At 38.9% G+C, this 12,758-nt stretch overlaps 1 protein-coding gene across 1 annotated transcript; it reads right to left on the bottom strand.

Moving 5' to 3' along the window:
* Positions 1-468: 468 nt before the first annotated feature.
* On the bottom strand, positions 469-3,445 carry LOC308080625 (uncharacterized protein). Its single transcript, XM_080422520.1, has 2 exons — positions 3,360-3,445; positions 469-1,822 (listed from the first exon to the last, which is right to left on the bottom strand). The coding sequence occupies exons 1-2, from the start codon at positions 3,427-3,429 to the stop codon at positions 711-713; spliced, it is 1,182 nt and encodes a 393-aa protein (XP_080278646.1). The 5' UTR covers positions 3,430-3,445; the 3' UTR covers positions 469-710.
* Between the last annotated feature and the right edge of the window lie 9,313 nt (positions 3,446-12,758).

Here is a 12,758-nt window from a genome sequence, read left to right as displayed (position 1 = left end):
ATAAAAACTAAGATTCTAGAAAAACTGTTCAACCTTTATACAATTGATATGGTTTACATAGTCATTTATATAGCTTAAGGGACCGTTCAATGGAGTTCAATGGACAGGTGGCGCGACATTGGGAGGTTTTTGTTTTAGTTTTAGTTTTTTTGTTACTTTTCAATGGTGTGAAGTCACCTTCTCTCTTCTATTATGGCATAAATGAATAACACCAAAATACATTTAAAATACCTCAAGGTAAAACAATTACATATATGTTTTTATATTTAACTCAACATACAGCTGTTTAATTTGATCCTCCCAGTCAAGTTATTTATAGTGGATATTTTTTCCCTTGGTGTGAATGCACTGATGTCTTTTCAGAGCACTTATCTGACTGAAACTCTTCTCACACTGTTAATATTGTGAGAAGAGTTTTCTCCAGTGTGGACATGCTGGTGTTTCTTCAGTTCACCCGACTGACTTAAACTCTTGTCACAATGTTTACAATGGAAAGGTGGAAAGGTCTCCCCCCAATCATCACTGTCTTCAGTGACTTCAGTGTCAGATTCAAGCTCAACTTCAGAGTATTGTGAAGAGATGTGTTCATCATCTTCACTTTTCACTGCTAGTACTGTCAACATTGACCCCACAGATTCCTCTGGTCTTTGTAGTAGTTCCTCCTGTTCCTGATGTCTCTTCAGTTCAGATGACCAAATGAATCTCTTGTCTCAATGTTGACAGTGGAAAGGTTTTTCTCCAATGTGGACATACTGGTGTATCTTGAGACAATATGAACGGCTGAAACTCTTGTTACACAGTTTACACTGGAAAGGTTTTTCTCCGGTGTGGATACGCCGGTGTATCTTCAGGTGACTCGACTGATTAAAACTCTTGTTGCATTGTTTACAGTGGAAAGGTTTTTCTCCGGTGTGGATACGCTGGTGTGTCTTCAGGTCAGATGACGTACTGAAACGCTTGTTACACAGTTTACACTGGAAAGGTTTTTCTCCAGAGTGGATACGCTGGTGTGTCTTCAGTTTAGATGAACTAATGAAACTTTTGTTACACAGTTTACACTGGAAAGGTTTTTCTCCGGTGTGAATACTCTGGTGTCTCTTGTGAAGACATTGTGAAGAGATGTCTTCATCATCTTCACCTTTCACTGCTAGTAATGTCAACATTGACCCCACAGGCTCCTCTAGTCTTTGTAGTAGCTCCTCCTGTTCCTGATGTCTCTCCAGTTCAGATGACCAAATGAAACTCTTGTCGCAATCTTCACAGTGGAAAGGTTTTTCTCCAGTGTGGACATACTGGTGTATCTTGAGATGATATGAACAGCTAAAACTCTTGTTACACAGTTTACACTGGAAAGGTTTTTCTCCTGTGTGGATACTCTGGTGTCTCTTCAGGCTACCCGACTGATTAAAACTCATGTTACAGTGTTTACACTGGAAAGGTTTTTCTCCGGTGTGGACACGCTGGTGTGTCTTCAGTTTAGATGAACTAATGAAACTCTTGTTACACAGTTTACACTGGAAAGGTTTTTCTCCAGAGTGGACACCCTGACTTGTCTCCCCCCAATCATCACTGTCTTCAGTGACTTCAGTGTCAGATTCAAGCTCAACTTCAACTTCAGAACAGTGTGAAGAGGTGTTTTCATCAACTTCACTTTTCACTGCTAGTAATGTCAACATTGACCCAACAGGCTCCTCTGGTCTTTGAAGTAGCTCCTCCTGCTCCTTTTTAATCTGTGGAGGCTCTGGTTCCTCCTGGAGCAGACTGGGGCTCCTCTCCTGTTCAGGAGAAACCTCCTCTTTACACACAACCATGTGCAGGATGTCTAGGAGCAGAATAATAACATGATAGTCAACACTGCATTCATAAAATTTAAATACATTTAGTATCTTACAAGTAGGGATGTTTTTTAAATTATTTTAAAAATAAGTTACATGAGTTCTTACTGTATGGTGTGTGATATGAAATGTGAGCTAACCATAATCACAGTAATCCTTAATCATATTCCATCATATTCAAGGGCTTTTGCAGAGAAATTAGACAGACTTCAGTTACTTTCAAATTAGAAAACTGCAGAGGGCAGATGAGTGTCTGGGTCCAGCTGACGCTCGTTGACACTCGTTAATGTTATAGGCATCAGATATGCTTCTGCACCTTCAAATAGGCCAACATCTAATCTAAGATTAGTGGGACTCATTAAAATGGCAACCAGTGAGTCCCGGGACTCACTTTATTGAAAATCTAACAACATCACTCTATTATATTAGATTTATTAGATATTATATTGATATTACAGCTATTTTATTGTATTAGATATATGATGTTACCTGACAATTAGATGACTTTTGGTGAAAAGGCCAGCATATATCGGTATCGGTTGGACAATATCGGTATATCGGTTATTGGTAATAAAGTCAATATCGAACATCCCTACATCCAAGTTCCATGTAAAAAGCTATTGCCTACTAAGACAGACCAAACAGTTACTAAATAAGAATCTGTGTTGGGGGGCTATGAAGCTCGCTCGGTGGTGTCTCTCGTGGCTCCAGTTCGCTTGAGACGGCGCACCTCCGTTGTGGTCCTAAACTATACTTTATACAAAACACCTACTGAGCCTTGTGGGTAGGTCAGTATCTCACCTACTTAGACCAATCAATAGTCTGATTAAACGTGATAATATCCCATTCAATGCATCGACAGCATCCGAAATGGGTGGCAGAGTCGACTCTATACTCTATACTTGGTCCTCTCTTTTTTCCCTCTAAACCAATTTTTTTGTGATGCATTGTGAGCTTGTAGATCAGCTATTAGCAGAACCCTAGCATATAGATGCTAGGGTTCAAGTGGTTAAACTTCAAATCAAGAAGCTAATAAAAAGCCTGTTTAATATCTGTTATCTCACACAGATCAGACTCACAGACCCATTTCTAGACCTCTCACCATAAGGCAAACCATAATAATCAGTTTTCATAGTTTTCAACTGCTACCAAACTTTAACCAGGCATTTGTGGCTTTCATGGCTGGAGGTGCTTCTGTTTCATGATGTCATTCACTTGGCGTCTTGAGCTGTGAGCTGTGTGACACACACACTGTTCTAGATGCTTTGGTCTACGGCCACTCTGTAGAGAAATGTACAATGTGGTGCAGTTTCTCTTTTGTATTTCCTTGCATATTAATGATGCCTATGCATATTGATTGATTGAGTGATTGATTGAATACTTTATTAGTCAAAACATGTAAATAGCACAGAGTAGAGTAAAACATTTAGGCCAAAAGGATAACACAAAAAGTCCTGGGGACTTATAATATCTTATATCTTATAAATTATATTAGTTAAAAATAAATATAGTTAAAATACGTACTGAGGTGTGGGTGGTCTTCAGGTTCCTCCTGTTTAATAGAAATGTCCCTGGCTGAGTCTGGAGAGTTCATCTTCACCTGCAGTCTGGACTCCACAAACTGGTCTGAAATTAACACATTGAATCATGACTTTAATTACTAGAGACCCAGCAGTGGTGTCAAAAATAATGATTTGTAGAATGTAAAGGCAAATTAGCCGAAGTCAACTTTCCAAAATATGAATATTGGGTTCAAAGATTGTGGGATTTATACATTAGGGAAGAAATCACGCTTAATTTAAGATTAGACAAGGAAATAAATGTATCAAAAGATGGACTCCTGCAATGCAAACAATGGTCTAAAGTAAATAAGGTGAAAGTATCTCTTTTTAATGTTTCTGCTGCCGTGCATCCCATCCTTCTACACTCACACCACCACCAATTAACAGCCCCAACCGTGTGTGAAAAGTTACTATTTTGTCATAACAGTGGAGCTAGTTAGGGTTCATCTTCCAGGGGACTATGAGATGGTTTTGAGAGAGGTTATGGTGACACTCGGTTAGGGTTCATCTTCCAGGATGAAAGTTTTTTTTTGCAGTCTTGAATATTATATGGAAAATATAATTAACATCTTAATGCAATCCTCTCTCTGATAGAAAATGTAATTATCTCTTAATGGTAATTTTTTTCTATTTATTTGGAAAAATACTCAATTATTTGTGCAAATGAAAATATATTTTAATTCATATATACACATATATATATATATCTATACATATATATATATATATATATTATATATATATATATATATATATATATATATATATAATCTATTCTGTCATTCATTATACGTATATTATAATGAATTGATTACTGCAACAAATTAATTGAAACAGCACTATTGTTACAAGTTGTGCAACTATTATTTCAACTTAACCACAACAACAATATCATTATGTGCATGCAAATATGCAGTGAAGGGCAGTGCAGCACCCACTCCATGTATACATGTATATGTATATATATATATATACATATACATATATAAATGTTCACTAATGTCCACGTTTTCTTTTATCAGGAAAACACTGTTCAGGTTCATAACGGTAATACTTAACTGCCCCTCTTCTTTCAGGGCAACACTCTCAAGTTACACCATATTAGTATATTAGTATAAACACACACACACACACACACACACACACACACACACACACACACACACACACACACACACAGGTTAACAGTCACTGTCTTCTCAATCTCATCCCACGTCGCCAGAAGAACTTTTAGAGAAGCTGCTTGTCCAAAGCTTTACCTGGGTTGTTCTGTTTGTGTCTTCAGGTTGAAAACGGCAGAATGTCACTTTAAAACGTCCAACTAGGTTAATTTAAACTCTAGGCTGTACTTGAAGCTAGCATTAGAATTAGCCCACCACAACAACAAAGCAAAGTCTTTGAACGTCGTGTGTAAATTCCTCTCGTTTCACAACGTGCCAGCCTGTCACTCTTTACACAGACTGTCGCACAAAGACACACTCAGACAGAAGTTACACAAAGGTTTGTTCACTGCAAACTTATATTATAACACAGACTTTCTCTGTATCAGTTCGTTCACTCTCTGCTCGGTTTATTTGGTGTGTGTTTCAACCCGGACTAGAGAGAGGGCTGTCCGGGTTGAAACACACACTATTCCCGTAGCCATGGTTCACATGACGCTCGTCTGTCACAAGCGTCACGGAACCACTTGTTCCTGGTTTAAGATTGTTTTACATTTACAACTGCTACATCTACATAAACGTTCAGATTTAAAATATTAAGTGCTGACCCCCATGCCACGAATGTAACAAGTTGAGCCGTAAAAGGTCTAAGTACTGTATATTCCGTATTGTTAAATGAAAAGCTTTTTAATCCGATCGCCGGCCATTTTCTTGGAATTTTCTCTAATGCTTTTAACTACGCGACCCTATTGGTTGGGAGGTGTACTGCACTCTGATACATTACAAAAAGTAAAATAGAAAATGGCCGCTGATCGGATTAAAATGCTTTGTATTGAACAATACGGGAGATATGGGTACTTAGACTAGTGCGCCTCAACTTATTACATCCGTGGCCATGGGGTAAAGCACTTTATATTTGAAATATGAACGTTTATGTACATGTGACAGTTGTAAATGTAAAAATAATTGCAAACCAGGAACAATAGTGGTTCCATGGCTGTCATGGGTATGCCAGTCATGTTTCAGGGATAACTATTCCCGCAGAAATCTCATAAATGTCCAATGAATTAATAATGTACCATGAATTTCAAAGTTTATTCTTAAACAAAAATACGTTTTAAAAGCTTTACAAATGGATGAAACACAACTTGAATGAGTTCATTTTCTGCTGTGTTTCAGTGGTTGAGCTGCTAACAAACGTCCTCCTGCTGCTTAACGACGACACTGTTTAGAAACGACTTGTTTTAGTTGTCTTTGTATTTTAAAGTGTCAACAGTCAGTCAACACACCAGAGTCTGTCTAGACGCCAGTTGGCGTGTTGCTGCCCCCCACTGTTGGTCTCGGGTACTGTCCATTGTTTATGTACAGTAACAGTACTATGTGACCTTCCTGACCTGTAGAGACCAGAACATCCATCTAGGAGTGCAACAGTTAATCCAACTAAATCAATTTATTGATATTAAAACATTTTTTTTTACAATTTTTATTTTGGGCATGTCATTACAGGTTAAAAATATTGAAAATAGCAGATCCACAAGCTCACAACGCATCACGGTGCGATGCATTTTGAGCTTGTAGATCAGATATTTTCCACAAGTCTTGCACAACACTGTTGTGCAGCATAGTATAAGATAGGGCTGATGTCATTAATCAAAGGGAAAAAACATAATAGCTTCTCAATTAATTAATCAGAAAATTAATCTACAGAGTCAGCCCTACAACAGCTTCCATCACTGCACGTTGATGCTGCACAGGTCTGATCACGTCTCATAGAAATGCAGGATACAACATTCATACCATGTTACAGGACATAACAACATACCATGTATTAAACATGTTAACCATATCATTTTCAAACTGTGTAACTATATAAATATTTCTATGATAAATTCAGACTGTATGGTATATTCAGACTGTGACACAGTAAGAGTGTTGCAGCCAATTTGATGTATTTTAATATTTGTATATGAAGGTGCTGTGATATTGTGATGGTGCTATGATACTATACTGAATTGACCTGGGCATAGGCGGGGACTCATCCAATTTCAGGGTACAGCCTACTATTTGGGGATGTCACAGGTGCACAGCATTAGGGATTGGGAATCACCAAAGGGAAGCCATACAGTTTTTCAACCGTGCGTGTTTTCGTTTGTTTTCAGTTTGTTTTGAGTTATTTTGAGTTGTTTAGTTACAGTTAAACACCCAGCTTTTGTTTTGCTAAATATCATCCTGCAATCCAAATAAACATCTTAAAATGCACTCAAGAGAAGACCTGATTTACTTTCAACACCACGCGTCTGGAAAAGCTTCACACCATCCCTCACTGGCAATTAGTTGTTGTTAGTTTGCCGCTACAAAGACTATCACAAGTAATTACAAAACAATGTATGTTCCAAATAGGGCTGGGACGCGATTAAAAAAAATAATCTAATTAATTAGAGGCTTTGTAATTAATTAATCGCAATTAATTGCATTTTAATCGCATATCAATATTTGACCTGAGAACAGTCAAAAGCTATTTTTTTGAATGGATTTTGGCATACGTCTTTAAGTACATGGAACAGTATTCAAGAACTGTACTTAAAGGAGGAGTTCACCCATAAAATTACTTATTTTCTATCAATTGCACACCCCATGAAGCCTTGAATTCATGGATTTATTTGAGTTTTTGTGGCATTCCTAAGACAATAATTTGATGACCGGGTGTATTTCCGGTAGGAGACACAAAGAGTCTACTTTGAGTCTCCTACCGCATACATTAGCCGGTAGGAGACGGGAATCAAATTATTAGCTTAGGAATGCGACAAAAACTAAAAAGAATCCATGGATTCAATGCTTCATGAGGTGTGTGAACATAGCAGATCTACAAGCGCAAGGCATTGTGAGCTTGTAGATCTGCTATTTTCAACCACTGGAGGTTGGTAGAGTGTGTTGTTACTGATGTTTTATAGTCGTTTAATTAATTATTAATAAAAATCGCGCGCATGTGACCCGCACCGCATCGTGCACCCCCCCCCCCCCCCCCCCGATCAATTAATTCTGTAATTAATTGATTGAAATTAACGTAATAAAGTCCCGGCCCTAGTTCCAAATAGTTCTGAGTTTGGTTATTGTACCAGAATGTTCTAGGAAACAGGAAACAGTTCTGTAAGATAGTTTGATTGTAATTCAATGGGTCGGGGTCCCATTTGGGTCAATTTTTTACTAGGTAGATATTTGTATATATATTTTGTATATTAGAAAGGTCTAACCAGGGACTGGGGTCGCAAATTGGCCTTGGCTATAAACCCCATATACAATGCAACGGTTTCATGTTTTATAACTTTTATTGTTTTTTGTATTGTCCCTGTCAAATAAACACATAAATAAAATAAAATAAAAAGGCTGACCTAAAATGGTGTACCTAATCATTGATTGAATACTTTATTAACAGTTTGCAAATAGTACAGTGGTACGATTATCCACAAGTTTCCTAGGGTGTTGTGGGCATCACTTCCTGTCGATTTCATTGGATATCAATGGATTTCATTGGATCAAATCGACAGGAAGTGATGCCCACAACGGACTAGGAAACTTGTGGATACAATGGTGCTAAAAGGATAACACTAAAAGCCCTATATTAGCCTAAAGGCTTGTTTCCATTGTGGTCATGTGTATTCAATTCATAGAGGCATTTAAAGACATACAATAATATACAAGACATCAACACTAGTATCAATAAAATGTGTACAGTAAAATGGGGGGGGGGGGGGGGGGTAGTTTCTGATGTTAAGCTTAGACTTTACTAGGACCAGTGACAAATTGCAGACAGGTGCTCTTTTATGGTGGTTTTGAAGGAGGGTAAGAATTCACCCTTTTTTAAAAGTGAATCCTGCGATATATCTCGATATTGAAACGTGACGATACGTATCGACGTGACGTCATACCGTATCGCGATATTTTAAATATTTGTTCAAAAAATAATGTCACCTTTAATGTGCTATCACAATCTAATAATGTGATACAACTTAATAATGATCATATAGCCTTTACATTAAGTGTATAAACATCATAAGTAATACAAAATACATTTACAATACAATACACGCAGAGGAAAAGCGGGCCAGCTGGGGCCACTGTGGCCATGTCATTTTTCGAGGGGCACACGGCCAAAGAGAGGGCCATGGCCGTCGTGGGCACCGTGAAATTCCTGCCCTGACCATTACAATAAGTGTATAAACATCATAAGTAATACAAAATACATGCAAAGTATTGTGTCCTTAGTTAACTGATTATTTAATAATTGAAATAGTGCCCCATTCATTGTGCATGTAATATAATACATCAAAATTAAATTAAATCATAATATAAAACCTACGATTCTACCTTTATACAATTGATATGGTTTAGATGGTCATTTATATAGCTTAAGGGACCGTTCAATGGAGTTCAATGGACAGGTGCAGTGGTGGAAAGTAACTAAGTACATTTACTTAAGTACTGTACTTAAGTACAATTTTGAGGTATTTGTACTTTACTTGAGTATTTCCAATTTCCAATACTTTTACTTCTACTCCACTACATCTCAGAGGCAAATATTGTACTTTTACTCCACTACAATTATTTGAAAACTAGTTACTAGTTACTTTTCAGATATAAACTATGATATAATGAAACATACATTAACCACTTTAGCCCTATTTTATGCCTAGGCTATTTGAAAATAGCAGATCTACAAGCTCACAACGCGTCGCATCGCGACGCGTTGTAGATCTGAGCTTGTAGATCTGAGCTTGTAGATCTGCTATTATATATATATTCAAATATTTAGTACTTTTACTTTTGGTACTTTAAGTTCATTTTGATGCCAATACTTTTGTACTTTTACTCAAGTACATTTTTAATTCTGGACTTTTACTTGTAACAGAGTATTTTTATATTGCAGTATTGGTACTTTTACTTAAGTAAAGAATTTGAGTACTTTTCCACCACTGGACAGGTGGTGCCACATCGGGAGGTTTTCATGTTACTTTCAATGGTGTGACCTTCTCTTTCTATTATGGTATAAATTAATAACACCAAAATACATTTAACATTGTGGCAAGAGTTTTCTCCAGTGTGGACATGCTGGTGCTTCTTCAGGTTACCCAAACAATTAGGTCACCTGAATAAATGAAACACTTATGTTTTACTTTTTTCACCAGTGTGGACACGCTGGTGTCTCTTCAGGGAACCTGACTCACAGAAACTCTTGTTACAATGTTTACACTGGAAATGTTTTTCTCCAGTGTGAACACGCTGGTGTGTTTTCAGGGAACGTGCCTGACTGAATCTCTTGTTGCATTGTTTACAGTGGAAAGGTTTTTTCTCCAGCGTGGATACGCTGGTGTATCTTAATGTTACTTGCACAATTACAATTCTTGTTACAGAGTGTACAGTGGAAAGCTTTTTCTCCAGTGTGGACACGCTGGTATATCTTCAGGTCAGATTACTTACTGAAACTCTTGTCACAATGTTCACAGTGGAAAGGTTTGTCTCCAGTGTGGATACACTGGTGTTTCTTCAGTTCACCTGACTGACTTAAACTCTTGTCACAATGTTTACAATGGAAAGGTGGAAAGGTCTCCCCCAATCATCACTGTCTTCAGTGACTTCAGTGTCAGATTCAAGCTCAACTTCATAGTATTGTGAAGAGATGTCTTCATCATCTTCACTTTTCACTGCTAGTAATGTCAACATTGACCCCACAGGCTCGCTCCTCTGGTCTTTGTAGTAGCTCCTCCTGTTCCTGATGTCTCTCCAGTTCAGATGACGAAATGAAACTCTTGTCGCAATGTTCACATTGGAAAGGTTTTTCTCCAGTGTGGATACGCTGGTGTGTCTTCAGGTTACCTGACTCACTGAAACACTTGTTACAATGTTCACACTGGAAAGGTTTTTCTCTAGTGTGGATATGCTGGTGTGTCTTCAGGTGACCCGACTGATTAAAACTCATGTTACATTGTTCACAGTGGAAAGGTTTTTCTCCGTGCACTGGTGTGTCTTTACTGCAGATGCACAAATGAAACTCTTGTCACAATGTTCACACTGGAAAGGTTTTTCTCTAGTGTGGTGTTATGCCCCAGTCTAGGGGTGCCTGAGACACAACATGAATATGTTCCCGCCTTCCCCAACTCCCAAGTAGCCACACAAACAAAAGGTTGAAGTGCAAAATATAACAATGGTTTATTGATAAAGATATAAAGTAATAACAAACAATTAACAAACTTGGGTCATAAGGGTGTAACTCACTGAGGAACTAAAGTAACCAAAAGAACTAACTGAAAAGAAAACTCTTACCTATCAAAAGAACCAATAATACAATATCTTACCTTCCTAACAATAAACAATAAGCAAAAGAAAAATCACTTCAGGATCAACTTATATCAACTGAGGATAACATAGGTCAAATCATAGAAATCATAAGTAACAGAACATAAGGTGTGGTGGCCAGTTGGAAGCGGAGGAAGACGGGCTCCTGCCCCTGCGTGCTGCACTCAGATCTGTGCTTCTCTTATATATGGAGCCTCCACCCTATTAGCCACTTGGAAGGCAGCACTCCTGTGAGCTCCCCACCAATCACTGGCCGGCTTGGATGAGCGCCCCACCAATCGCCTTCCGGGAATGGCACACCTGAATTTGCATATACTCCTTTCATGTCCACCATCTCACCTCTGACACACACACACACACACACGCACACACTAGGACCAACTCATAATAATAACCTCCAATACGACCCCAGTCGTAACACCCCCCTTCCCAAGAATCAAGCACCCCCCCATAGTGCCTAACCCTTGTAAAGGTTACCCACTCAAAACACTCTTGATAAGGCATCTGCCATTACATTCTCAATACCCTTTTTATGGCAAATCTCCAGATTGAAATCCTGCAAAGCAATGGACCAGCGCATTAGCCTCTGGTTAGAATTGCGCATCTGGGCTAAAAACACTAAGGGGTTGTGGTCTGTAAAAACTTTGACCGTTTGTGGGGTAGAACCAATATACCCTTCAAAATTCTGCAGGGCGAATAACAGAGCAAGAGCCTCCTTTTCTACTGTACTATAATTAACCTGTTTGTTAATTTTTTTGGAAAAACTTGCACTTGCATCTACCTCTAATTTGAAAGGCTTAGCAAAATCAGGTGCAGCAAGTACCGGTGTACTACATAGCAATGCTTTGGCAGATTCAAATGCAGACTGACAAGCTGGAGACCACACATATGGTTTTACAGGACTAACCATTGCTGTGAGAGGAGCCACTACAGAAGAAAAGTTTCTGCAAAAACCACGATAATATCCGCACATACCAATAAATCGGCGTAAAGCTTTCTTCGAATCTGGAACAGGGAACTCAACCACTGCCCTCACTTTCTCCGCCACCGGGCGAACCTGCCCCTGCCCCACCTGTTTACCCAAATAAGTTACCGTACCTTTACCAAATTCGCACTTGGCGAGGTTTAGGGTGAGGGAGGCCTCCCTGAGACGACTGAAAATGAGGGACAAAGTATTTAGATGGTCCGACCATGTATTTGAATACGCCACTACATCATCTAGATATGCCTCACAACTCTCCACGCCAACCAGGACATTACGCATGAGGCGCTGGAATGTAGCAGGCGCATTACGCAACCCAAACGGCATAACTGTGTATTTGAGAAAATTATCAGGTGTCACAAATGCGGATATTTCTGACGCCCGTGGTGTTAATGGAACTTGCCAGTACCCTTTTAATAAATCCAATTTAGTCACAAATTTAGCAGACCCAACTCTATCGATACAATCCTCCATTCTAGGGAGTGGAAACGAGTCAGGCTTAGTAACCGAATTAACCTTTCTGTAGTCTGTACAAAAACGGGCAGTGTTATCAGGTTTTGGCACTAACAGACAGGGAGAGCTCCATGCGCTGGTACTTGGAACAGCCAATCCATGTTCCACCAAATAGCGCACCTCCTCCTGCATCAGGGCTCTTTTTGTGGGATTAACCCAATACGCATGCTGCTTAATAGCGTTATGTTCTCCTGCAGAGGAGCCGGTGGAACAGGTTGGTTGGGCTTCCCTACAATTTGGCAAGTGTGACATGATCGGCAATACTTGGCTACATCGGCTTTTAACCCCGGCCAATAAAAATTACGCAGCACTCTGTGATATGTTTTTTTAACCCCAAGATGTCCAGCTAAGCTGG

Source organism: Gymnoscopelus braueri, assembly GCF_963280865.1.
Source record: "Gymnoscopelus braueri genome assembly, chromosome: 24".
NCBI lineage: Eukaryota > Metazoa > Chordata > Actinopteri > Myctophiformes > Myctophidae > Gymnoscopelus > Gymnoscopelus braueri.
The sequence above is the reverse complement of the archived record's forward strand: the minus strand, read 5'-3'. Positions and strand labels throughout refer to the sequence as shown.

Bases quoted from the DNA above. Each gene is read 5' to 3' on its own strand.
- LOC308080625 (XM_080422520.1), bottom strand. From the start codon at position 3,429: ATGAACTCTCCAGACTCAGCCAGGGACATTTCTATTAAACAGGAGGAA. The intron at 1,823-3,359 runs GTACGTATTTTA...TTCTGCTCCTAG, and splicing joins TGAAGACCACCCACACCTCA to ACATCCTGCACATGGTTGTG.